Below are 27,290 nucleotides of genomic sequence, written 5' to 3' on the forward strand. Positions count from 1 at the left end.
GACCAATACTGTGTACAATACTGTTATTCCTACAGAGGCAGTAGGGCATGGTAATGTCACTGGTCCTGTGATCCAGAACCCCAGACTAATGTTCTGGCATTGCAGAAAATTTGAATTCAACAAAATAGCTGGAAAAATAAAAGCAGGACCAGTGGTGACCATATAAACATTATCAATTGTCCTAGAAAGCCATCTCTTTATTATTACCATTTTAGAGAAAGAACTAGGTCAGTCCAGGTCAGGATACATATGTGTTGGTTGAGATTGACAACAATATGTTTGGATTAGTGGTGCTGGAAGAGCACAACAGTTCAAGCAGCATCCAATGAGCAGCGAAATCGACGTTTCGGGCAAAAGCCCTTCATCAGGAATAAAGGCAGTGAGCCTGAAGCGTGGGGAGATAAGCTAGAGGAGGGTTGACACTCCTGCCCTCTGGGTAATTAGGGGTGGGCAATAAATGCTGGTCTAGCTAGTGATGCCTATATCCATATTAATCCCTTTTGATAGTCACCATTCAATCTGCTTCACATCCCTGATGTTCTAATTCAAAGCAAATATATTTCTCGTACTTCCATTTGCCTGTCTGTTCTATTTCTTAAACCTATTCAGTGTGCTGATGTAGTTCAATCACACATGAGAGCCATCACTTAACATTTAATACCATTTAAATTCAACCCATGTCTGGCTTGCAGGTTTTATTGTGTTTGCAGTATGTGTCGTCACCAGCTGCCTGATCCTCATCACTGCAGTAGCCCCCCGCTATGGGCAGAAGAATGTGCTGGTCTACATCCTGATCTGTTCCATCATCGGCTCCCTCTCCGTCTCTTGTGTCAAGGGCCTGGGGATCGCCATCAAGGAATTGTTTATGGGTCGCCCTGTGCTGATGCAGCCAGTGACCTGGATCCTGCTAGGCTGCCTGATAGTCTGTGTGAGCATACAGATTAATTACTTAAACAAAGCCCTGGATATTTTCAACACCTCTATTGTTACACCCATCTACTATGTCCTGTTCACCACTGCTGTCATGACCTGTTCAGCCATCCTGTTCAAGGAGTGGTATCACATGACCATAGACAACATTGTGGGCACGATAAGTGGGTTTGTCATCATTGTTCTTGGGATCTTCTTGCTCCATGCCTTCAAGAACATCAGCTTCACTCTTGGTACCCTACCCCCATTCATCAGGAAGAGTGAACCTGGCACCATGTGGACCAAGATGACACAGCATCAGCAGTATCCAGGTCTGCCAGAGCAAGAAACTGAAGTCCTCGTCTGCCCAAGTGAAGTTGGGATTGTGCATGGTTTCACCTGAGGCTGGATCTCAAATGAAACAGGGCTAAATGGGCTATCAATGGATATGATGGGCGATGGAGTGAGTTCAGAACTTGCAAAATTCTTCTGCAGAAATCCAGTTCGGCAATACTCACAGTTAAAGCCTGTGCCATTTTCCCTTTTGTTAATATGATTCTCTTCTTCCCTTAACTTGGGCCATAAACCCTTTGCAGCTTGATTCGGTGCTGTGTGAACTAAGTGGGAGTTTGGCCAACACCACTTCATGTAATTACATTACTGTGCTTACTAATAACTGACCCTGAAGGAGTGTTTGTTTCCTGGTACTAAAAGGCTAGGAAGATGTAAATATGGCTATTCAAATTTGCGAAGGCTGGAGCAGTGGAATCTCACTGCAGGATTACCTCATTCATTCTAAAACTGTGCAAGACTCAAGTATCAAAGTTCTGCAGACTATACAGTTCCATGACTCCTACACCTCACCTCTGAAATACTGTATCACAAATACAAATTTAACAGGGCAAGAAACATTTTTATTACTATATATTATAACAAAAGTAATGCATCAGTCAGCAGAGCACAATGTCAGTCTATTGTCTTTCACCAGCTGAAGATACTACTTTCACAATATATCCCACTAAATTGGAAAATGTGAGCCAACACCAGGTAGGATAATCAGCTTTGAGAAATGCCACTGCTGTCATGATTTTTTGATGCAAATACACTGACAGTTTATGTTATTGTGATCACGAACACCAGCCGTCACTAATCATCAGCAGGTCAGTAACCATGCTCGTACATTCCAGTAAAAGATGGTCTGTCCCAATACAATCCAAACTCAGTAGAGATTTCCGCTCAACGGCTAAAGGAGCTGGGGCTCTCCCCTTTAAGAGTCAATACAATAGAAAATGTAATCTGCACAGTAACTGTCCTGGAAGAGTTTGTTAGAAAAGAGGAGTTTCAGCTTCAACATATTAAGCACTCGTAGGGCAGAGACAGCATGGGGTTAGATACAGAATGAAGCACCCTCTACGCTGAGCCTATCAAACACTCGAGACTGGCACAATATGGGGTTAATTATAAATGTAGAAGGAGCTTTACTTTGTATTTAACACTGTGCTGACTCTATACTATGATGGAGACACTGAAGAGGGAGGTTTACTCTGTAGTTTGTCAGCACTGCGAGTGTTTGATTCTAACATTGTATCATACTAATAGAACATGTTGTATACTCGTTGCTGACACCTCCATGACTGCAATGACATGTTTTCTGTCCCTCGAGCTGAGGACAATGGTAGTGATATGACATAAGCAGCTATGAAACTGAGGGCGGTGATGCTGTTCCAGAGGATCACACCAACAAGTTATTCCAACAGTTTGATAAAACCAGGTCCTGACTGGATAACTCACCTTGCACAGAGGATGGGTAACTTTGTAGCTTCATCCACTAAGTACAAATTCCATTGGAAGCTTGCAAAAGATGCTCTTACCCTCTAATCATGTTAGCTCTAAGTGAAGACATTGCATGAATATGATCAGAAGTTCAAGTTAGTGCCATCGTCTTGTCACTTTGTTGAAAATAGAGTAAAACAGCTCATCTGTGCCTAAGTTCCAAAGTTGCTTCTGATTGTTTTGTTTTGGATTGGATTGGGATATCTGGTCAGCATGGATGAGTTAGACCAAAGGGTCTGTTTCTATGCTGTACTTCTGACTAATTCCCAGCAACTGTATTTAATGTGCTATGGCTGTGACAATTCTGCATTTACCTGCTTTAAGTTCCAATAATGCCTGCTAAAATGTTTTTTTTAAAATGAAAATGGTTGGGGCAGCAGTTTCTCAACACAATTTAATGGGACTCTCCTGTTATTTCAGTAGAACACTGCCTGAGGGGGTCTCTAAAGTATTCAGTTTGTCCAGCTTGTCAGCAGAGTTTTTCAATCTTTATACTCAAGATTGTGCGGTACGGAATGAGGAGCACAGAAGACCCTCACCCCCCCCACCACGGGAAGATCACAGATACAGAACATTGTGGGAAACTCAGACATAGATTTCCTGTCCCATTCTCTGGCTGAAAATCCTGTACTGTCACCATGTGAAAATCACAATATAGATCCCTGTCCCATTCTCCCATTGTGAAAATCACAGATGTGGACCCCCCCATCCCAGTCTCATTGTGAAAATCACAGACGCAAGCCCTCACTTTGTTCTGCTACCACGTGAAAAATCAGATATGAATTCCCCCCAACTTGTTTTCTGTGAAAAATCATGAATCCCACTCTGAATAGACAATATATCTGGGACACCAGATTTAATTTTTCATGCTGAAGACAGCACGTAGATCATACCCACTATGTTTTATTGTATTGAGTGCATGTTTGTGTTAAAAACGCCACCGTGCTTTATTTCTGATGGTAAGATGATCATACAGAAGACTCCGTATCAAGGACATAAAAGCCCGATTTAAGGTCCTTCCGAGAGCAGTCGGGGCTAACAGGTCCCATAGAGCTGTGCCCCAGCAATGCTGCCTGCCAATTCTGCACTGTGCCTGACACGCACTGCGCCATGTGTTGAGGCAAGTCTTTTGTGCCGCTGTTCCACAGTATACTCCTGCTCACTCAGTCACTCAGACTCTCTGGTGACATCCTGCTTTTTTGTGTCTGTTCCAGTCGATTGAGGATGAACTGGCTGGTGTCGATAAAACGTTCCACACAGTTCACAAAGCAGGTTTCTGTTCTGCTGTCGAGCCGTGGGCCTGGTTTATCCATACACTTATCCTGCCAAGGAAGAGGACAATCATCAACAGGTCAGGAAATGAGGTGTTGGGACCTGATCAAATTCAACGTCAAAGGAATCAGACGGAAATGGGGAACAATTCTGGCCAGTCGTGACTACTTTCAAACAGAGACAGAATAAACTTGCTCATTACAGTTACATTAAATATCTGTAAGGAGGCATTTTGGAATCTTTCAAGGTCAAATCATTCAATTTTTGCACAACAAAGTAATTGGAAGCAGTCAACAAGAGAAAGTAACAAACATGAGACTCTGTGGTTAGTACAGCTGCCTCAAAGTGCCTGGGATCGATTCCAGCCTCAGGCAACTGTGTATGGAGTTTGCACATTCTCCCCATGTCTGTGTGGGTTTCCTCTCGCAATCCAAAGATGGGCAGCTTAGGTGAATTGGCCATGCTAAATTGCCCATAGTGTTCAGGGATGTGTAGGTTGTGTGTTTAGTCAGGGGTAAATGTAGAGTAATGGGGAATGGGTTTGGGTGAGTTACTGTTTGGAGGGTCAATGTGGACTTGTTGGGCCAAAGGCCTGTTTCCACATTGTAGGGATTCTCTGATCTATGAAGTGGCATAGAGCATCTGATCCTTGGAGCCTGCTTCGCAATTCAATAAGAGCAGAACTGACTTTCCACCTCAACCCCACTTTCCTGCAGTATCACAGAATCTTTTAATACCAAAAGCATAAGAAAACATTGCTGAAGAAACTGAGAAGGTTACTGGACAGAAAACAGTTAATGTTTTGAGTCCCTTTGACTCCTCTTCAGAATTTTTTTCCCTTTGTTTCATTTCAAATCTTCAGTATTCACAATTCTATTTTACTTCGCACAAGAAAGCACTGACTTTTTCAGGTATATGATTTGTAAACAAATAAGAACGGACTACAAAAGAACATGGATAGGTAAAAGAATGGGCAGACTTGTGACAAATGTAATTTAATGCAGAGTGTGAAACGAGACATTATGAAGGAAGAGATATGGAAGGGAAACACGTCAGCCTAATGGCACAATTAGAGCGTGTGTGCAGAACAGAGGGATGTAAGAGTCTATGTGCAGGATATATGTATCAATGAAGATGGTGGGACATATTGAGAGTGTGATTAATATTGCATATTGGATCTCATCAAAAATAGAGGTGTTGAGTGCAAAATCAAGGAATTTATGTGGAACCTTAATTACACCCTGGTTAAGTTGCACTGAGAGTATTGTGTTCATTATGGTCACAACACAAGGATGAGAGCATCTTTAAATACCTGCAGAGGAGAATAGCCAGAATGGCTCAACAGACAGGTGTAGGGGTGGGGTGGGGCATTTTAGTTCCAGGGTCAGTTTGGAGAAGCTAAGTAAATTTCTTTGGAGCAGGGAAGTTTGAGGGAAGATTCATGCAGGGTTTTTTAAACTTTACTTAGATCATCTGTAACACTTCAACTTTTAGATTCTTTATCTCTTATCATAATAGTGGATTCTTTATTTCCAGTGTTACTTTCCAATGTCAATTTGAACATCACTCACTGTGAATGATGTCCCTCTCCCAGAAAGACACCCCCAGACCTACACGGTGAATACTGACCTAAACCCGGGGGACCTCCCTGTGAATACTGACCCACTCCTGGAGAGCCTCTGCAAATGAAGAGCCTCCCTCAGAGATCCCTAATAATTCCAGAACTTTCAAGGCCTTTTTGTAAAGCAGAACTAGTCCTGGGAACACCCAGAAATACCGAATCCACTCCTCTGGGAGCACATTTAACTCCTAGAAAATCCTCTTGAAAATTAACACATTCTCATGGGATCTCCTGTAAAGACTAACACACTCTCATGGACCCCCCTTTTAAACATCAATATTACACACAGCCAAAACGTTCCTCCATCTATTGACACCTTAACTTGCTCACTGCTGGACAGTTCCCTGACCTGACTCTCTTGTCCTGTTTTTGAGAGAAACTCACTTCAATTCTGGAATTTGATCTCTTGTTAAATATTAATCTTCATGGTTAGCAAAACATAAAAAAAACCACTCATTACTCCCACTGAACACAAATGGAGATGAATTCTTCTAGAGAAGACTGTAATGCCTGTAGCTGGCATTTACTATCTCACACTAGTGATGCACTGTTTTTCGCTTGCATTCTGGAACAGGCTGTTCGGACTCCTGCAAGAACGTGGTGAAGAGCTGACTGGGGTCCACGGTAAAGTTGGCCTAACATGCCCTTGTGAGGCGACATCCACACACACCAATTCAATTCTTTAGGTTGGTTGAGGATATGGGAGTATTTTCAGCAACCAGGCTCAGTGGGCCGTGAAACCATGTTTTTCAACTTATGTATACTACTCCCTCCATCAGCACCACCTCCCCCAACCCAATCCTATCTCCTCTGGAATCTAAGCCCATGTTTTAGCAGAGCCAAAAAAGCAGAGAAACTGCTCTTTATAGAATTGTTATAGTGCAGGGGACAGTTATTTGTCCCATCATGCCTGCATAGCTGTTCAAACAAGCAGCATGACCTATTGCCAATCTGCTTTTTCCCTTTACCCTTGCACATTATTTTTCACCCACATAATTATCCAATGCCCTCAATTGAAACTGCCTCCACCATACTTCCAGGCAGTGCATACCATGCCCCAACTACATGCTGTGTGAAAAAAGTTGTTTCTCGCATCACAATTGCTTCTTCTGTAAATCATTTTATATCTATGCCCTGTAGTTCTTGTTCCTTTCACAAGCAAGAACAGATTTATCCTATCTACTCTATCCAGACCACTCATTATTTTGAAGAGCTCCGTCAAATCTCCTCTAAGCTGCCTTCTCTCCAAGAAAACAGTCCCAACATCTTCAATTTACCGTCATAACTGATGTTTCTTATTTTTGGAAACATGCTTGTAAATTATTTCTGCACTCCCTCCAATACATTCATTCTTTCCTTAATGTGGCACAAAACTGTGCCTGATACTCAAGGTAAGGTCTTATGAAATCACTCTGGTACTAAGTGAGTTTGGTGATTGAATTTAGTGTGACAATTTGCAACGCGCAGAATGATCATTGGAAAAGGAGGAAAAAATAAATAAACAAAAGAAATTGAAATAAAGGAAGTAGACTCATGGAGTATCTCAATGTAGGTGAGATGACTCCATTGAGTTCATCTTTTCTTAAGCTGTAGCTCCTTTCTGAGTGTAAAACTATGCTGAATGACTCATTGCTGTCTCCAGTCCCTTCCCAAGAGCCCACGACAAGTATTGATCACTGCAGGCTTTACTGCTGTCACCAACCCCGTTCCAGCTTGCTCGTCTCTCACCCTGCAGTCCCAAGTCAGTTCTGAAGAAGTCATACCAGACTGGAAATGTTAATTCATACTCTCTCCACAGATGCTACCAGAATTGCTGAGTTCCTCCAACATTCTCTGTGTTTGTTTCAGGAACATGGGACTGGGGTATCACAGCAATTACAGAAACATGGCACAGGGATACACAGGACTGGCAGCTTATTGTCCCAGGATACAAATGCTACAGGAAGGATACAAAGGGAGGCAAGAGAGGAGGGGGAGTGGTGTTTTTGATAAGACATGACATTATAGCTGTACTTAGGGAGGATATTCCCAGAAATACATCCAGGAAAGTTACATCGCTGGAACTGAGAAATAAGAAAGTGATGATCACCTTATTGGGATTGTATTATAGACCCCCTAATAGTTAGCAGGAAATTGAGAAATTAATTTGTAAGGAGATTTCAGTTATCTGTAAGAATAACAGGATGTTGATGGTAGGGGATTCTAACATTCCAAACATAGAGGGGGACTGTCATTGTGTTAAGGGCTCGAATAGAGAGGAATTTGTTAAGTGTGTACAAGAAAATTATTCTGAGTCAGTATGTGGATGTACCTACGAGAGAAGGTGCAAAACTTGACCTACTCGTGGGGTATAATGCAGGGCAGGTGACTGAGGTATCAGTGAGGGAGCACTTTGGGGCCAGCGACCATAATTCTATTCGTTTTAAAATAGTGATGGAAAGGGATAGACCAGATCTAAAAGTTGAAGTTCTAAACTGGAGAAAGGCCAATTTTGACAGTATCAACTTTAAAAGCTGATTGGGCACAGATGTTTGCAGGCAAAGGGACGGCTGGAGAATGGGAAGCCTTCAGAAATAAGATAACAAGAATCCAGAGAAAGTACATTCCTGTCAGGGTGAAAGGAGCCTGGTAGGTGCAGGGAATGCTGGATAACTAAAGAAGTTGAGAGTTTGGTGAAGAAAAGGAAAGAAGCATATGTCAGGTATAGACAGGATAGATCAAGTGAACCCTTAGAAGGGTATAAAAGCAGTAGGAGTATACTTGAGGGAAATCAGGAGGGCAAAACGGGGACATAAGATAGCTTTGGAAAATAGAGTTAAGGAGAATCCAGAGAGCTTTTAGAAATACATTAAGAACAAAAGGGTAACTAGGGAGAGAATAGGACAGCTCAAAGATCAGCAAGGCAGCCTTTGTGTGGAGCCGCAGGAGATGGGGGAGATACTAAACAAGTATCTTACATCAGTGTTTATTATGGAAAAGGTTATTATGGAAGGTACAGAATGTAGGGAAATAGATAGTGACATCTTGAAAACTATCCATATTACAGAGGAGGGAGTGCTGGATGTCCTGAAATGCATAATAGTGGATAAACCCCAAGACCTGATCAGGTGTGCCCTAGAATTATGTGGGAAGCTAGGGAAGTGATTGCTGGGCACCTTGCTGAGATATTTGTATCATCGATAGTCACAAGTGAGGTGCCAGAAGATTGGAGGTTGGCTAACGTGGTACCAATATATTTAAGAAAAGGTGGTAAGGACAAGCTAGGGAACTATAGATCAGTGAGCCTGACGTTGGTGGTCGACAAATTGCTGGAGGGAATCCTAAGGGACAGGATTTATACGTATTTGGAAAGGCAAGGACTAATTAGGGATGGTTAGCATGGCTTTGTTCACAGGAAATCTTGTCTCATGGACTTGATTGAGTTATTTGTAGAAGTAATAGAGGATTGATGAAGGAAGAGCGGTGGACTGATCTATATGGACTTCGGTAAGGCATTCAACTATGTTCCCCATGGGAGACTGGTTAGCAAGATTAGATCTCATGGAATACAGGGAAAACTAGCCATTTGGAAACAGAATTGGCTCAAAAGTAGAAGGCAGAGGGTGATGGTGGAGGGTTGCTTTTCAGGTAGTGTTGGTCTGTGACCAGTGGATTGTCACAAGGATCCGTGCTGGGTCCGCTACTTTGGTTGTGAACATAGGAGATAGAGTTAGAAGAAGGTTCCCTCAGATTACAACGGAATCTTGATCAGATGGACCAATGGGCTGAGGAAGGCAGATGGATTAATTAATTCAGATAATTGCAACATATTGCATTTTGGCCAAGCAAATCTTAGCAGGACTTACATACACTTAATGGTAAGACTCTCTGGAGTGTTACTGAACAAAGAGACCTTGGAGTGCAGGTTCATAACTCTTTGAAAGTGGAGTTGCAGGTAGACAGGATAGTGAAGACGGCGTTTGGTATGCTGTCCTTTATTGGTCAAAGTATTGAGTATAGGAGTTGGGAGGTCATGTTGCAGCTGTACAGCACATTGGTTAGGCCACTTTTGGAATATTGCATGCAATTCTTGTCTTCCTATTAGAAGCATGTTGTGAAAATTGAAAAGATTTTCAAGGATGTTGCCAGGGTTGGAGGATTTGAGCTATAGGGAGAGGTTGAACAGGCTGAATCCAGAACTAGAGGGCATAGGTTTAGGGTGAGGGGGAAAGATATAAAAGAGACGTGAGGGGGAAAGATATAAAAGAGACGTAAGGGGCAATTTTTTCACGCAGAGGGTGGTGTGTATGGAATGAGCTGCCAGAGGTAGTGGTGGAGGCTAGTACAATTGCAACATTTAAAGGGCATTTGGATGGGCATGGGCTGGGTGCTGGCAAGCGAGACTAGGTTAGGTTGGGATATCTGGTCAGCATGGATGAGTTGGACACAGGGGTCAGTTTCTGTGCTGTACATCTATATGACTCCACCTTAGCTTCTACAGCCAGTGGCATGGTAGGTCAGTGGTTAGTACTGCTGCCTCACAGCTCCAGGGACTTGGGTGCGATTTCACCCTTAGGTGACTGCCTACATGGAGTTTACACATTCTCACAATGTCTGTGTGGGTTCCCTTCCGCAATCCATAAGATTTGCAGGTTAGGTGAACTAGCCATGGAAAATGCGGGGTTTCCTGTGACAGGGTAGGTGGGGTGGCTAATGGATGGGATGCTCTTTGGAAGGGTCAGTGTGACTCAATGGGCCAAGTGACCTTCTTCCACATTGAAGGGAATCTTTGATTCTATAGTATTTTGCTTTTATTCTTATTTAAATATCATTAGTTTGAAAGTTTTCTGATATTCCCAGTATCTCAGACAGGTGCAAAAAGTCACACATTCAAGTTCTGTCGAAAGCAAAGACACAGGACTCATGAGAGCAACAACATTGCTGAAGGCCATGTACTATACTAACAGAACTGAATTGCATGCCCAGAGTTACAGGTATTCATTGGGAGTACAAAAAACCACAAAGGTCACACTTGTTCGGTGAAATTCTAGAAGATAAATCAATGTTTTTTTAAAAGAGGAAGCAGAAAGAATTGGAGAGGAAGTGAACAGCAGGTATCCCTGTGGTGATGGGACGAGGTGAACAGCCTACACCTACTGGAGACAATGTTCAAGGGGTGGGAATGGAGATCATGATGGAACAGTGTGTGGCAAGGGCTGGACAGCAGCTTCTGAGTGTTCAAAGTTGCAGGGGCTGTGTTGTAACACATCCCACAAGGTACATCACAGAAAAAGGGTGAGGGGCAAAACTGAGGATCCAGTCACAAAGAGAATATCCAGACAGTTCGCCGAAATATGTGCTTCAAGAGAATGCTAGTAGCTCATTTCTCAATGAGCCAAGGTTTGTGAAAGGCCACGCTCTGGGTCAGATCACCAGTTAAATACTAGTTATGTTAACTATGTAGTTAACCAGCTGGGTTGAGGGAGGTCACGCTGTATCAGAACACTAATTAAGTAGTAGTTACGTTAACTATGCGGCTGACCTGCTGAGTTGAGCGAGGCCAGGCTCTGGGTGAGATCACTAGTTAAGTACTAGTTAATGTTAACCACGTTGAGACTTACCCAGCAGAGCTCCGTGAGGCCATGTACCAGTTGCTGGAATTTCTGTTTCTGACTCTCCACTTCGATGAATTGCTGTAAATGTGGGTCAGCGGCGAGGGCCTGAGCCTGGGTCTCCATGCCGCCGGAACCGGCCCTGTCCCTGAGTCTCCTGCTGCTGCTCCTCCCGCTCCGGACTTTCCCCTTCTCCCTGTTTCCGCGCCGACCTTCACCCAACCGCGAGGCTGACCCCGGAACCGGAAACAGAAACACCTTCCCCGCCCTCTTGACCCAACATAGCCGCCACCAGCAGAAACGTGCTGCAACCACCCCCATTCCCCCCCCCCAAACCCACTGTCACGGTGTTCCACCACCACTACCTTCCCCCCGCACCCGGGCAACGGGTCACTCTGTTTCCCCCCCCCCCAGTCATCCTGGCCCTCTCACCCATTGGGACACCCTGTCATCTTCCACCCCCAGGAGAAAGTGATGTCTGCAGATGCTGGAGATCAGAGCTGAAAAATTCCTGATGAAGGGCTTATGCCCGAAACGCCGAATTTCCTGTTTCTTGGATGCTGCCTGACCTGCTGCGCTTTTCCAGCAACACATTTTCAGCATCTTCCACCCCCAACCAAGCACCGGCCCCCCTGTCTCCTGCCCCCACCCAATACGGCACTGAGACACCCTGACCCACATGGCCCAGCATCACTGGGCCCTTGGCACAGTGACTCAGTGATGAGCACTCTCACAGCGCCAGTGACCCGAGGTCAATTCCAGCCTCCGGTGACTGTGTGGGTTTCCTCTGGGTGCTCCGGTTTCCTTCCACAATCCAAATGTGCAGTTAGGTGAATTGGCCATGCTAAATTGCCCATAGTGTTCTGGGATGTGTAAGTTAATGTTGAGTAGTAGGGGAATGGGTTACTCTTCAGAGGGTCTGTGTGGACTTGTTGGGCCAAATAGCCTGTTTCCACACTCTAGGGATTCTGTGACTCCCTCATTCTATACCTCCCCCACACCAGGCGTTCCAGTCTCCCCTCTTGGCCAAAGTTGAGTTATTAATAACAGGAGAAAGTGAGGACTGCAGATGCTGGAGATCAGAGCTGAAAAATGTGTTGCTGGAAAAGCGCAGCAGGTCAGGCGGCATCCAAGGATCAGGAGAATCGACGTTTCGGGCATAAGCCCTTTTTCAGGAATGAGGAGGGTGTGCCAAGCAGGCTAAGATAAAAGGTAGGGAGGAAGGACTTGGGGCGGGGCATTGGGAATGCGATAGGTGGAAGGAGGTTAAGGTGAGGGTAATAGGCCGGAGTGGGGGTGGGGATGGAGAGGTCGGGAAGAAGATTGCAAGTCAAGAAGGCGATGCTGGATCCGAGGGTTGGGACTGAGATAAGGTGGGGGGAAGGGAAATGAGGAAGCTGGAGAAATCTGCATTCATCCCTTGTGGTTGGAAGGTTTTTAGGCGGAAGATGAGGCGTTCTTCCTCCAGGCGTCGTGTTGCCATGGACCAAAGGCGTAGCCATGGGCACCCGCATGGGCCCCAGCTATGCCTGCCTCTTCGTCGGATATGTGGAACAGTGCATCTTCCCCCACCTTTTCCTCCGCTACATCAATGACTGTATCGGCGCTACCTTGTGCTCCCACGAGGAGGTTGAACAGTTCATTCACTTTACTAACACCATCCACCCCGACCTCAAATTTACCTGGACCGTCTCAGACTCCTCTCTCCTCTTCCTAGACCTCTCCATTTCTATCTCGGGCAACTGACTCAACACGGGCATTTACTATAAACCAACCGACTCCCACAGCTACCTAGATTACACCTCGTCCCACCATGCCCCCTGTAAAAACGCCATCCCATATTCCCAATTCCTTCGCCTCCGCCGCATCTGCTCCCAGGAGGACCAGTTCCAATACCAAACAACCCAGATGGCCTCCTTCTTCAAAGACCGCAATTTCCCCTCACACGTGGTTGACAATGCTCTCCACTGTATCTCCTCCACTTCCCGCTCCTCTGTCCTTGAACCCCGCCCCTCCAATCGCCACCAGGACAGAACCCCACTGGTCCTCACCTACCACCGCACCAACCTCAAGATACATCGTATCATCCTTCCTCATTTCTGCCACCTCCAAACAGACCCCACCGCTAAGGATATATTTCCCTCCCCTCCCCCACCTATCAGCGTTCCGGAAAGACCACTCCCTCCGCGACTCCCTCGTCAGGTCCACACCCCCCACCAACCCAACCTCCACTCCTGGCACCTTCCCCTGCAACCACAAGAAATGGAAAACTTGCGCCCACACCCCCCCCTCACTTCCCTCCAAGGCCCCAAGGGATTCTTCCATATCCGTCACAAATTCACCAGCACCTCCACATACATCATTTACTGCATCCACTGCACCTGATGTGGCCTCCTCTACATTGGGGAGACAGGCCGCCTACTTGCGAACGTTTCAGAGAACACCTCTGGGACACCTACACCAAACAACCCAACCGCCCCGTGGCTGAACACTTTTAACTCCCCCTCCCACTCCACCAAGGACATGCAGGTCCTTGGCCTCCTCCATCACCAGACCATGGCAACAGGACGCCTGGAGGAAGAGTGCCTCATCTTCCGCTTAGGAACCCTCCAACCACAAGGGATGAATGCAGATTTCTCCAGCTTCCTCATTTCCCCTCTCCCAACTCTCGGACTCAGCACCGCTTTCTTGACCTGCAATCTTCTTCCCAACTTCTCCGCCCCACCCCCCTCTCCGGCCTATCACCCTCACCTTAACCTTCTTCCACCTATTGCATTTCCAACGCCCCTCCCTCAAGTCCCTCCTCCCTACCTTTTATCTTAGCCTGCTTGGCACACCTTCCTCATTCCTGAAGAAGGGCTTATGCTCGAAATGCCGATTCTCCTGCTCCTTGGATGATGCCTGACCTGCTGCGCTTTTCCAGCAACACATTTTTCAGCTTATTAACAACAGGAGACATACCAATTCCTGAAGATAAAAATAAAGTGCACTTTGGTATGCAGTGGGGCAGTTGGTAACCAACCATCTGATATCTTCTAGGGCACTGATCCCTGGATGTTACTCACGCATGTGACCAGTCCTCTAGGTGCATGTGGTTCTGGTTGGAATAGAGTCAGGACCTGTCTCTTTGCCCTACTTATGATGGGGAGCCATGATAACATGGTCTGACCTGTCTCTAGGCAGAGAATTCAAGGCGAAGAAGTGCATACTGAATCCAAAGACTACCCACCTCCTCCCTCTACCCTGCCTCACAAAACAATATACAAACTCATCCACAACTGCAAACAATGTACAGTTTCTTGACGTCTGCTCCACCATGAGGAAAGAGACCGCAAGACTTTACAATCTTTTCAGAATGTCCCACTTTGAACAGTATGCAATCGCTTCTAAACTTCCCCTCACTTGATGATATGGGAGACTCCTGGCTCCCCCTGGAATTCCAGATTTCCTTTTACCCTGCCTCACAAAACAATATACAAACTCATCCACAACTGCAAACAATGTACAGTTTCTTGACGTCTGCTCCACCATGAGGAAAGAGACCGCAAGACTTTACAATCTTTTCAGAATGTCCCACTTTGAACAGTATGCAATCGCTTCTAAACTTCCCCTCACTTGACGATATGGGAGACTCCTGGCTCCCCCTGGAATTCCAGATTTCCTTTATTTCCAACTTTGTCCTGGTTGCAGCTGGTATTCTGGAATCCCATGTTTCACTTAGACTTTTGGATGCTGCAAGGCTCTGATTCCTGAAGAAGGGCTTATGCCCGAAACGTCAATTCTCCTGCTCCTTGGTTGCTGCCTGGCCTGCTGTGTTTTTCCAGCACCACTTTTTCAATTCTGATTCCCCATGCCCTGATTCTCATGAGCTGATTCCCTCTTCCCAGGATTGCTGATAATGCTGCTTCCCAGAACTCTGGATCATGGCACTTTAAAACATTTAATTTCTGTATTTTGCTTAGTACTTGGCTTGTGTCAGCTTGAATGGTTGTATACATATACAGAACACACTGCTCACAGTTTTAAATAAGAGAATCAAAGATTTATTTTGTCTGTGTCTGTTGATGTGCATTTGTGTACAGGTATATATGTCTATATATATTGGTGTGAGTCTACATTTAGACCAAATTGAAAAGCTAGTAGACATTTTTTAATCATTGCAGGAAGGTTGCAAAATGAAAACACATTGAATTGGCGAAGAGGGAATGTGAAGTTTAGTAGCTCTGGGTAAGACAGTGGAGAATTCCCTCATGCTTGACTGTCATCTTCCACCAGCTCCTGGATACTACTCAGCAGCATGTTGAAAGAAGGGCGATTATCTGCTTTCTGCAACAGGTAGCAAAGAGAAAGCATCAGTCAGAAACTGCACAAAATCACCTCAAGAAAGAACCCAGAGCAATTACTTAACATAATGATCTTAATGTTAAATTAATATTAAACAAGCAGCTACCACACACCCTGCTTGTAAGATTCAACTGAGACCCAGCAACAAAAAATCAACACTAATTAGGGATTTGTTTTTGATGCCCATATTTTAGAAAAAAACTCCTTTCCAATGTCAGTGAATGCTTCTTAGTCCATGTCTGGCTTCTACCAGGTTGTCGGATCCCAGGTGACAGCCTCACCTCCAACCTGGATCCCTTAAAACTGCTAGTTTGTGCTAGAGAGTCCCCAGCTTCACTCTTATCTTCACTCCCTTCAGTCATAGAGATGTTCAGCATGGTAGCAGACCCTTTGGTCCAACTCGTCCATGCTGACCAGATATCCGCTTGCCAGCACTTGGCCCATATCCCTTTAAACCCTTCCTATTCATATACTCATCCAGATGCCTTTTAAATGTTGTAATTGTACCAGCCTCCATCACTTCCTCTGGCAGCTCATTCCATACACACACTACCCTCTGCGTGGAAAAGTTACCCTTAGGTTCCTTTCATATCTTTCCCCTCTCACCCTGAACCTATGCCCTCTAGTTCTGGACTCCCCCACCCCCAGGTAAAAGAGCTTGTCTATTTACCCTATCCTTGCCCCTCATGATTTTATGAACTTCCATAAGGTCACCCCTCAGCCTCTGACACTCCAGGGAAAACAGCTTCAGCCTCTCCCTATAGCTCAAATCCTCGAACACTGCCAACATCCTTCCAATAGGAAGGAGACCAGAATTGCACATAATTTTCCAAAGTGGCCTAAACAATGTCCTGCACAGCCACAACGTGATCTCCCAAATCCTACACTCAATGCTCTGACCAATAAAGGAAAGCATACCAAATGCCTTCTTCATTATCCTATCTACCTGCAACTCCACTTTCAAGGAGCTATGCACCTGCACTCCAAGGTCTCTTTGTTCAGCTACACTCCTGAGGACCTTACCATTAAGTGCATAAGTCCTGCTAAGATTTACTTTTCCAAAATGCAGCAAAAAGTTGCTGCATTTAACTAAACTCCATCTGCCATGTCTCAGCCCATTGGCCCATCTGATCAAGATCCCATTGTAATCTGAGGTAACCTTCTTCGCTGTCCATTACACCTCCAATTTTGGTGTCAGCTGCAAACTTACTAACTACACCTCTTATGCTCACATCCAAATCGTTTATATAAATGATGAAAAGTAGTGGACACAGCACTGATCCTGTGGCACTACACTGGTAACAGCCCTCCGGTGTGAAAAGCAACCTTCCACCACAACCCCCTACTTTTGAGCCAGTTCTGTATCCAAATGGCTAGTTCTCCCCATATTCCATGAGATCTAACCTTGCCAACACCAATGAAAATTGACAAGAATACTGATCGGAGAGAAATGAGTGTAATCATTTACCACCAGATCCTGCCCTCATCTGCCACTGGACAACCTGCAGCTACACCACCACAAACCATTTCCTTAATCTTCTCTCTCCTACCTCCTCCACCTTCACCTTCAGCAATAAGTTTAAGGACCTCATCAATCTATTGTCGTGGAGACTGAGATGATTTGATTGATTGTGAGGATGAAAGATAAGGGTGGCAAGATTCAGTAATCTTGGATGACAAGAAAGATATTGAAATGTTATTTTAAAAGGGATAGGAAGTGTATGTAAAGTTTAGGAAACTAAAATCAACCAAAGAGAATCAACTTTGAGAAGTATAAAGGAAGCAGAAAAGAATTGAACAAGAAGTTAGGAGTGCTAGAAGGGGTCATGAATGCCTTTGACAGGTAGGAGAATTCCAAGGCATTTTATACATATATTAGGAGCAAAGAGGTAGTTAGGGAAAGTGCAAGTCCACTCAAGGACAAAGGAAGAAATTTATGCTGGAACCAGAGGAAGTGGGTGATGTTCTTAATGAACACTTTGCACTGTTATTCATCAAGGTGAAGAAAATGGAAGATGGAAATTCTAGAGAGGGGTATGTTGATATTGAGAAGGAGGTGTTGGTATTTTGAAAAATATTAAGGTTGGTAAGTCCCAGCATTTGATGAGTTCTATCCCAGGTTACTGCAGGAGGCAATGAGGAGATCGCTCAGGCCATAGCAGAGATCTTTGTATCTGTTTTAGCCTCAGGCAAGATCTTAGAGAACTGGAGAATAGCCAATGTTCCTTTGTTAAAGAAGAACAATAGTGATAATTGAGGAAATTATAGGCCAGTGAGCCCTAGGTCAGTGGTAGAGAAATTATTGAAGAAGATTGTTTAGGACAGGAATTACTTATATTTGGAAAAGAATTGATGTATTAGGGATGGTGTTATGCTTATGAGGGAGGTCTTGTCTTACAAACATTATCAAATATTTTTGAAGAGGTGACAAAGATGATTTACAGGGCAGGACAATGGATTTAGGTAGTCTGATTAGTAAATTGCAGATGACATGAAAATTGGTGGAGTTGTGGATAATGGGGAAGGTTGTCAAACAATGTAACAGGATATAGATCAGTTGGAAAGTTGGGCAGAGAAATAGCAGATGGAATTTAATCTGGACAAGTGTGAAGTGATGCATTTTGGGAGATCAAATGCAAGACAAAAGTACACAGTAAATGGCCTGGCCCTGAGGAGCATTGAGATACAGAAGGATCTTGGAATGCAAGTCCATAGCTCCCTGAAAGTGGTAAAGAAGGGATTACCTTGTTTACCTTCATCAGTCAGGCATTGAGTATAAAACTTAGATCACATTTGCAGGCCCGATAGTTCTGGGATAACGTGCGTTTCAGCAGCACAATTTGGCTATAATGTCATTGAAGACTCCATTGACAATAGCGTAATTCCAGCAGGGATTGGTTCAAGCACTTAGTTCTGTGCATGCACCAATGTGTGCTCCAAAATCTCCACACCATTCTATGTATACGCTGATGTTCTTGCCGTTCTGCACATGCACTCGTATCTGCACATGTGCAATCTTGGTGCCGTTCTGCGCATGCGCAATATCAACACCGGTCTTTGTGTCATTGCGCATGTGCCAATGTCAGCTGCCGACACAGCAGCTCTCTGTGAGAGATACTGTACAGAGAGCAGCTTCTTAACGTTTTTTTAACACGTACTGTGTTAAATTTACTTTTGGTTCAATAATAAAAATGATTTAGAACTTAGGGTGTAGGTTTGCTCACTGAGCTGTAGGTTTGATATCCAGACGTTTCATTACCTGGCTAGGTAACATCATCAGTGGCGACCTCCAAGTGAAGCGAAGCTGCTTTCTATTTATGTTTGCCCTGGATGGGGTCCCTGGGGTTTGTGGTGATGTCATTTCCTGTTCGTTTTCTGAGGGGTTGATAGATGGTATCTAGATCTATGTGTTTGTTTATGGCATTGTGGTTGGAGTGCCAGGTCTCGAGGAATTCTCTGGCATGTCTTTGCTTAGCCTGTCCCAGGATAGATGTGTTGTCCCAGTCGAAATGGTGTTTTTTTTCATCCGTGTGTAGGGCTACAAGGGAGAGAGGGTTGTGTCTTTTTGTGGCTAGCTGGTGTTCGTGTATTCTGGTGGCTAACTTTCTTCCTGTTTGTCCTACGTTGTGATTTCAAACTGGATTCAGGCTGTGCTATACTTTGCGTTAGACTTTTGGGTGATTTTTGAGCAATTGTCAGAGATATTGTTTATTGGTTTGCCCCGAACCCCACATTTCATAGGCCCCATTATTTCTATTAAGCGAGGATTCGATGCAAAGTAACTCCGGTGTTATAGGAGAACTACCTGCATTGTGTACAATTCTGGTTGCCATTCTACAGGAAGGATGTGGAGAGTGCAAAAGAGGTTTAACAGGATGTTGGTTAAACTAGAGTGTTTTAGCTATAAAGAGAAGTTGGACAAACTTGGATTGTTTTCCCTACAGCATCAAAAACAACCTGATTGAAGTATGTTGGTCAGAATCTTTTTCACAAGGTGGAAATGTCATACTAGAGGGCAAAGGTTTCAAGTGAAAGGGGAAGAGTTTAAAGGAGATGTATTAGATAAGTTTTTTTTACACAGTGGGTTGTAGGAGTCCGGATTACATTTGCAGGGAGGTGGTAGAAGCAGATATGATAGCAATGTTTAAGAGACATTTAGACAGACACATGAACAAGCAGAGAATGGAAGGATATGGACCATATGCAGAATTAATTTACTATGGTGTTGTGGATGGGAAGACATAGTGGGCTGAAGGGTCTGTGCCTGTGCTGTTTTGTTACGAGTGCAATGACTGCTTCTGCCACTTCCTTCCCTTCACCTCAAGGTCAAATTAGCCCCACATTTGAAGAGCTGGAGAATCATTCTCCCCTATTCTGTCTATGAACTTCCTTTATTTTCTCTCTTATCTCCTCTCTCTGAACTGATCATGTATATGATACATATCTCCTGTTCTCTCAACCTTACTGCTGACCCCATTGAGCTTCTGTGGAAAGTCCAATATTATTCAAAGTCTGTGAGAAGATTTGTAGTTCAGGTGCTCGTTGTGGTTCTGTTTGCCGAGCTGGGAATTTGTATTGCAGACGTTTCGACCAATACTGGACCCAATATACCGACCACTGCAGTGGACAGCTGAAACTGACAACCGGAAGCGGCAGATTCAAACCACTACAAATGTCAGAGGAAAGATCACAGAAGCGCTTCACAGGAGGCTCCCAAGCACTGAGGATGTCACCTAGACAGGGGACGAAACGTCTGCAACACAAATTCCCAGCTCGGCGAACAGAACCACAACAGTCCAATATTATCTTTTATGGTTTATGGTCACCTTCTGTTTTTCTTCTCTTACTCCCTTCCTTTATCCCCATATTCTTGCAAATTACACCCAATTTCCAGCCTTTCTTTTCAGCCATTGTCGTCGGATAGATTACCACCCCCTGAATCCATGTCCTTTTTTCCCTTATTTCCATGTTTCACCCTCTCCAAAACAGATTTCTGCTTCTGCCACTGCGCTGGAATGATCCTTATTAATGTCACCAAGAAACAAGTTGCCCTCCAACAACTCCCCCTCCTTTTTTGATTGGAGTGGCTTCTGTACCTGGTTTTGCATCTAACTATCCAGTTATGGCCTGACAAATTGAACTCCATCTGTCAGACTTTTGCCCACTCACTCAGCCTATCCATATCAATCTGAAACCTTCCCAAGTCAATTTCACAGTCTACCCTCAATCCCCTCATCTAGGTCATTGCGATAAATTGTAAAAAGTATACAGTCCAGCACAGTCCCAACTTGTCAAATGCTGCCAATCTGAAAAAGGCCTATTTAGGCATTTTCTGCCAGACAGTCTATTCAGGCAAGCATATTACCCCCTATATTATGAGTTCTACTCAGCACATATGGAACTTTAGTCTAATGCTTTCTGGAAATCGAAGTACACCACACAAATGGACTCCCAAATAGTATCCACAATACTTGTTGCTCCTTAGGAATCACAGTAAATTGGCGAAATAGAATTTCTTTTTCACAATGCTGACTTTTCTTGATTATCTTGAGTTTTTCCCTGTGCACTATCATTCCCTTCTTGATGATTAATTCTAATAGCTTTCCCATGACAGACATCAGGCCTATGGTTTTGTGTTTTCTGCCTCCTCAGAAGGATTAGCTTTGCTGTAAAGGAGCCTTTGCAAAATTTAATGAATTTTGGAGAATTAATACAAATGCATCTAACACCTTTAACTACCTCTTTTTAGACCCTGCAATGAAGTCCACCAGGACTCAGAGGTTTGTCAGCCCACAGCTCCAACACTTTGGGCAGTATCATTTCCCTAGTGATTGCAATTTCAGCAAATCTCGTTTCTTTCAACCTCCTGATTTACAGCTATTACTGCAATGCTTTTTGTATCCTCAACATTGAAGATAGAAATGTTGATTCACGATGAACACCTTTTCTTTATTATCTAAATACATTCTCATTCTCACCTTCTAGAGGACAAATACGTACTTTACTTATCCTTTTCCTTGTACCCGTGTGATGATGCTGCTCCTTTAACAAGGTTATGCTGTTTTTGTTTTTTTTCTCAGAACGGTCATAAAAGACACAGATTCTGAGAAGTCAGGGGTTGAAGGGTTTTAGGGCCAATTTAATGATAGCTAACAGATACTGCCTCAGGCAAAGGGCTTTTAAGTTAAAACAAAACACTTGTACAATGAAAGGGAGGTGGCCAGTTCAACTTTACTCTGGTTTGGTTTGGGTTTTAGCAGTCATGTTGAAAAAGCCGCTGGACCCCAAAGAAGCAGGTCCAAGCTGATGCTCTCTCTTTGACGTCTCTCCTGTAAGACCCTGTGTTTGATTTTGCCTTTTGTGCCAAGGGAATTGTTGCAAGTATTTGGGAACAGCATCATTAATTGGGATAATCTATTGGGTTTTTGGATAGGTTAACTTACTCTGTATTCTGTTCTCTTTTGTTTGTGTTTCATTCGGTAACCTTGTAAATCAATGCTGTTTTGTTTAAATCTCAGTGGCTTGACCTGCGGCATCTTTCCTGGAATATCCATCTCACACCTACCTAAAACAACTAGCACAGATCGTCTGGGCTACCTTCTCGAAATGTTTTGAGGGGTCTAGCTGGGTCCATAACACCAGAGAAATATAGGCCCTGAGATTCCAAGAAATTGAAATGCAGAATTGCCACTCCCCTCATCCTTTTCCTACGGACTGAGCTCTGCATTTCAAGCCAGGAATTCTGATCCCAGCTTCCTTTTGCTAAATAAAACTCTCAACTCCTTTTATACTGTAAGACTCTTTCATTTACGTCTGTACATAGTTGGTTCTTGAATAAAACTCTCTGCATTCTATCTGGTTTCTACTCTTTTACTGACGCCAGAATCTTGTGATCAGATCATTATGATTTCCATGAATCTCATTGTATCACACAAGGACTGATGGGCAGAGGAGAAGGAAAAGCGAGGAATTATAGAGTACAGGGAGGTAAAGAGGGTGTTAATGTGGGAGTGGATGTAGGGAAGTGAGGATGGGAGGACACTCCTTGTTCCTTCACCAGGGCATATTTCAGCACTAAGCAGAAAGGTAGGCAGCTCAACTTTTGCCAAGCCAAATTGACCCTTTCTCACTATCCAATCCACCCAGTGGCAGGGAGCAGAAGACAAATCATCATTTTCATCCCTAGTTCTCTATGGCTTAATCTGGTGATCGTGGGATCAGCCATGGGATCTCCCAAACAAATATTCCATCCAACCAGCTAAGCCATTTTTCATCTGCGGATGTGATATTTGCTTAGCTTTTTCACCAGGAGTTGTAACAGAGGCTGGAGCAGAGAGCTGAAGTTATAATTTCCTCACTGTTCACTATAGCACTGGAAACACTGCCCCTGGAATCAAGGAGCCTGCCCATGTGCCTATGAAGGGTAAAATTGAGTCCATTCCACTCTGCTCCTCATTGTAGCATGAGGCACCAGGATAAAGCAAACCTCACATTTCCGAATGACCTTTCCCTCCCCCAAGGCTCCTCAAAGTGTGTTACAGCCAGTCATTGTTGTTTGTAGGATATCGGGCCACCAAGTTGGTCAAGCTGGTTCAGGGACAACAACAGACAAACTCACCTTATTCTTTATCAAATTAGTGCAAGGGGCTGTTTATCCACCTTGACTTAGACTTACAGTGTGGAAACAGGCCCTTCGGCCCAACAAGTCCACACCGACCCGCCGAAGCACAACCCACCCATACCCCTACATTTACCCCTTACCTAACACTACGGGCAATTTAGCTTGGCCAATTCACCTGACCCGCACATCTTTGGACTGTGGGAGGAAACCGGAGCACCCGGAGGAAACCCACGCAGACACGGGGAGAACGTGCAAACTCCACACAGTCACCTATTAGGGCAGAGGGGCCTCAGTTTAATTTTACCTCCAGCAGTGCAGTGTTCCCTCAGGACTACGTTAATTGTGCCAATCTACAATTTTTGGTCAAGTCTTTGGGGTGGGCCTTGACCTCATGACATCTACCCTCAGGGGTGAGATGACTGAAACGAGCAATGGTTGATGAAAGGTGGTTTCTGAATACTCTGGTGATCACCAATTTCCTTTTCTGAGAAATTAATCGATAGATATGTTGGAAACTTACATCATCCCAGCAGCTGTACATGATGCTGTAGACAGTCTCAGAGGCCTGTTGAGGTCTGTATAGGCGGCGCCCTTGAAGTATGTGATCTACCACATCAGCATTGCTGAATCGCTCATAAGGCGTTTTCCCCAAAGCAAAGGTCTCCCACATCAGGACCCCTGTGTCAAGGAGCAAAACCATTAATAAAGACGTGAATGTTAAAACATTAGAGACACAAAAACCACAGTGAACAAGAACAGCCATGAGAAAACTAGCAACACTTAAATAACCACTTCCATCTGTCCTCATTCAAATAAAGTACCCTTTCACTTTTATTATAACTCCTTTTTGAATTGATCATGTTCCAGCAACAGGTTATATGTCCATCAATATCTCCCCACATGAAGCACCCAGTCTAATTTGGGGTGGCACGGTGGCTCAGTGGTTAGCACTGCTTCCTCACAGCACCAGGGTCCCAGGTTCAAATCCAGCCTTGGGTGACTGTCTGTGTGGATCTGCACATTCTCCCCATGCCTGCATGAGCTTCCTCTGGGTGCTCCAGTTTCCTCCCACAGTCCAAAGATGTGCAGGTCAGGTGAACTGGTCATGCGAAATTGCCCGTAGTGTTAGGTGCATTAATCAGAGGGGTGGTGGTGAGTTGCTCTTCGGAGGGTCGGTGTGGACTTGTTGGGCCGAAAGGCGCGTTTCCACACTGTAGGGAATCTAATCTAATTCCACATTCTTTAAGAACTGAGTTAAAAATCACACAACACCAGGTCATAGTCCAACAGGTTTAGTTGGAAGCACACTAGCTTTCAGAGCGTCACTCCATCAGGTGGCAGTGGAGGGCTCAATCTTAACACAGAATTTGTAGCAAAAATTTACTGTGTGATGTAACTGAAATTATACATTGAAGAATTGATTGTTAAGTCTTTCATCTGTTATAATACAGTGATAATTTCACTTCTTTCATGTGAAAATCACAAAACCTTTTTTTAAAAAGTTGCATTCTCAGGTTAGCTGTTAACAATGGGTGACAGCTCGACAATATGTTGAAGGTGTTAGTCCCCTGTGCTCTCTATCTATGCCATGATGATTCTAATCTAAAAAGTGAGATAATGGAGTTTTACATGAATGCATGCAGTTTTTGAACAAAGTACAATGTAACTCTGCAAGTACAAATTCACTCCACAAAATATATGTGTGCATATGGGTCTTTGTCTGTCTGTGTGTATGTCTGTCTGGGTTGGGGGTTGTGAGTGTGAGAAAGTGTATGTGTATGTGTGTAATGAGTGCAGAGTGTCTTAAGTCTATATGTGTGTGCGTGTGTGTGTGCGCTGTCTATAATGCAATGGTGGTCACCTGTAATGTGACAAGAACCCAAGGGCCCGGTTGAGGCCCTCCCTATAGGTACCGAACTTAGCTATCAGCCTCTGCTTGGCCACTTTTCGCTGCTGCCTGTCCCGAAGTCCGCCTTGGAGGATGGTCACCTGAAGGTCCGGGACTGTCCTGGTCGAATGTCCTGGACCACTGAAGTGTTCCCCAACTGGGAGGGAACAGTCCTGTCTGTTGACATCTCCAAATCAATTTAAGAACTGACACAGCATAAACTCAGTTCCTTCACCCTTTAAAATCCCACCCAGTCTAATTCCATTCTCCCTGCACCTTTGCCAAGATGGAATTTCAAACTATGTACCACAGAGTATTAGGCCCTCTGGATTATTCATCCAGTGACGTTACCACAGCACCAACATTTCTGCCTGAGAATGGACTTCTAGCTGCTGCAGTTGTCAGATTTCTTTACAGTAACACGGATGTCTCAGAAAGTTGTTCATGAGGACGATCAGGTGATTCCTCACCACCCTAGCTAATATGGCAATCTGATGAGGCCTTCCTTCTCCCCCCTCCCCTGACCCTCCCTCTGCCAGTGGCTTGCCCTATTCTCTTTGGCCTCTCCTCATTAAAACAGAAATGCCCAAGCTCTCCATCCCTCCCTACCAAAGGCACTTATGTCAATCTTAGCTAAGAGCCCACATGCTGGCTCCAGAAGTGGTTACATACTCACCAAAGGCCCACACGTCAGACTTGCTGCTGAATCGGGCAAAGTTGAGAACCTCAGGAGGAGACCATCGAACGGGAAACTTGGAACCTTGCGAACTTGTGTATTCATCATCGAGGACATACCTAATAAAAATCAAATTCAGTCTGGGGTTCTGACTTGACCCTCATACTCACCAACTGTATAAACAGTTGTCAAAAAAAGAACCACTTGCAGTTTGATAGCTTAAGTTACAACATCAGGGTGTTTCCAAATGCTTAAAAACCGATGAGTTGTCTTTCCACAAACATTAGCACGATAATTCTGCTGTTTCAGTTGAGGAATAAACATTGCCCTGGATATCAGTTTACTTCAAATAACCACAATGGAATCATTTACATCGACCCAGAAGAACTAGACATGACTCCAGTTTGACATTCATCTTAATGAGGGTTTCACTGACAGTGCTGCATCCCTCAGTGCTGTGTTGGAGTTTTAACTGAGAGCTCCAGTCACAGAGATTTCCTGAAGTCCACAATCCCTCAATTGTATCTTCCCACTGGCGTGTGCAAAATCTTAACCCAAGCTCCTTGCGCAATAAATCCTGCCCACAACAAACAAGTCCCACCTCACCTGCACCAACACATGGACCATTCAAACCCTTCCAACATCCATCCACACTCCCCACCCAGTCCATGCAACCCCTAAAAAATCTTACCCCAAACCCTGCCTCCACTTCCCTGAGTCAGGATGAGTGATGATGCTAAACTAGAGTAGTCAGGGGTGAATAAGATAATGTCTTACTCTCTTGTGGGGAAGTTTCTGGCTGCTGCAACTGATCATTTTCTAATGGTATCTCCTGGTCCTGACCAGATATCTACAAGAACACTGCAAGAGGCTAGAGAAGAAATTGAGGGAGCCCCGGTTAATACTTTTGAATCATCATTAGCCAGGGTGAGGCCACGGAAGACTGGAGGGAAGCGAATGTTGTGCCATTACGCAAGATGGGCTGAAAAAAAAAAGCCTGGGAACTAAAGACCAGTAAGCTGAACATCTGTTGTAGGTTAATTACTTGAGAAGATTCTGAGGGATAATACATACATCCCATTTGGAAAAGAATGCTCCAAAGAAAACAGTCCTGGAAAGACAGGGTTTGATTAGAAGTAGTCGGCATGGCTTTGTGAGTGGGAGATCATTTCTCAAATTTGTTACAGTTCTTTGATGAAGTGATCAGGAAGGTTGACGAGGTCAGGGCACTAGATGTAGTCTATATGGAATTTCAGTAAGGCCTTTGATAAGTTTACACATGGTAGGCTGCTCTGGAAGCTTAGATCGCATGGAATCCAAAGCAAGCTGGCAAATTGGATACACAGTTGACTTGCTTATAGGAAGCTGCAGGTAATTGTGGAAGGATGCTTGTTGGACTGGAGGCCTGTGACTAGTGGAGTGCCTCAGAGGTCGGTGCTGGGTCCATTACTGTTTGGTATCTATAACAATGATTTGGATGAGAATGTACAAGGCATGATTAGTAAGTTTGCAAATGACACTAAAATAGGTGGTAT

At 44.3% G+C, this 27,290-nt stretch overlaps 3 protein-coding genes across 8 annotated transcripts in view; 1 reads left to right on the forward strand and 2 right to left on the reverse strand.

Annotated features, from left to right (window-relative positions):
* The window catches only part of zgc:101583 (uncharacterized protein LOC494104 homolog), a 32,116-nt gene extending 27,864 nt beyond the window's left edge, over window positions 1-4,252 (forward strand). For all 5 annotated transcript variants that reach the window (XM_060832550.1, XM_060832551.1, XM_060832554.1 and 2 more), the window contains one exon: window positions 693-4,252. In XM_060832550.1, coding sequence (XP_060688533.1) covers window positions 693-1,312 — 620 coding nt within the window. In that variant the 3' untranslated portion in view covers window positions 1,313-4,252. The remainder of the gene's footprint in view (window positions 1-692) is intronic.
* Window positions 3,665-11,459, reverse strand: timm8a (translocase of inner mitochondrial membrane 8 homolog A (yeast)). Its single transcript, XM_060832555.1, has 2 exons — window positions 11,236-11,459; window positions 3,665-4,064 (listed from the first exon to the last, which is right to left on the reverse strand). Exons 1-2 carry the CDS (start codon window positions 11,350-11,352, stop codon window positions 3,906-3,908), a joined length of 276 nt encoding a protein of 91 aa, XP_060688538.1. The 5' UTR covers window positions 11,353-11,459; the 3' UTR covers window positions 3,665-3,905.
* Window positions 11,460-15,284: 3,825 nt separating this feature from the next.
* The window catches only part of btk (Bruton agammaglobulinemia tyrosine kinase), a 121,404-nt gene continuing 109,398 nt past the window's right edge, over window positions 15,285-27,290 (reverse strand). For both annotated transcript variants that reach the window (XM_060832548.1, XM_060832547.1), the window contains exons 16-18: window positions 25,756-25,874; window positions 23,712-23,869; window positions 15,285-15,552 (exon numbers count right to left, since the gene is read on the reverse strand). In XM_060832548.1, the coding sequence (XP_060688531.1) occupies window positions 15,475-15,552; window positions 23,712-23,869; window positions 25,756-25,874 (355 nt within the window). In that variant the 3' untranslated portion in view covers window positions 15,285-15,474. The remainder of the gene's footprint in view (window positions 15,553-23,711; window positions 23,870-25,755; window positions 25,875-27,290) is intronic.

This window comes from Hemiscyllium ocellatum, chromosome 11 (assembly GCF_020745735.1).
Source record: "Hemiscyllium ocellatum isolate sHemOce1 chromosome 11, sHemOce1.pat.X.cur, whole genome shotgun sequence".
Classification (NCBI taxonomy): domain Eukaryota; kingdom Metazoa; phylum Chordata; class Chondrichthyes; order Orectolobiformes; family Hemiscylliidae; genus Hemiscyllium; species Hemiscyllium ocellatum.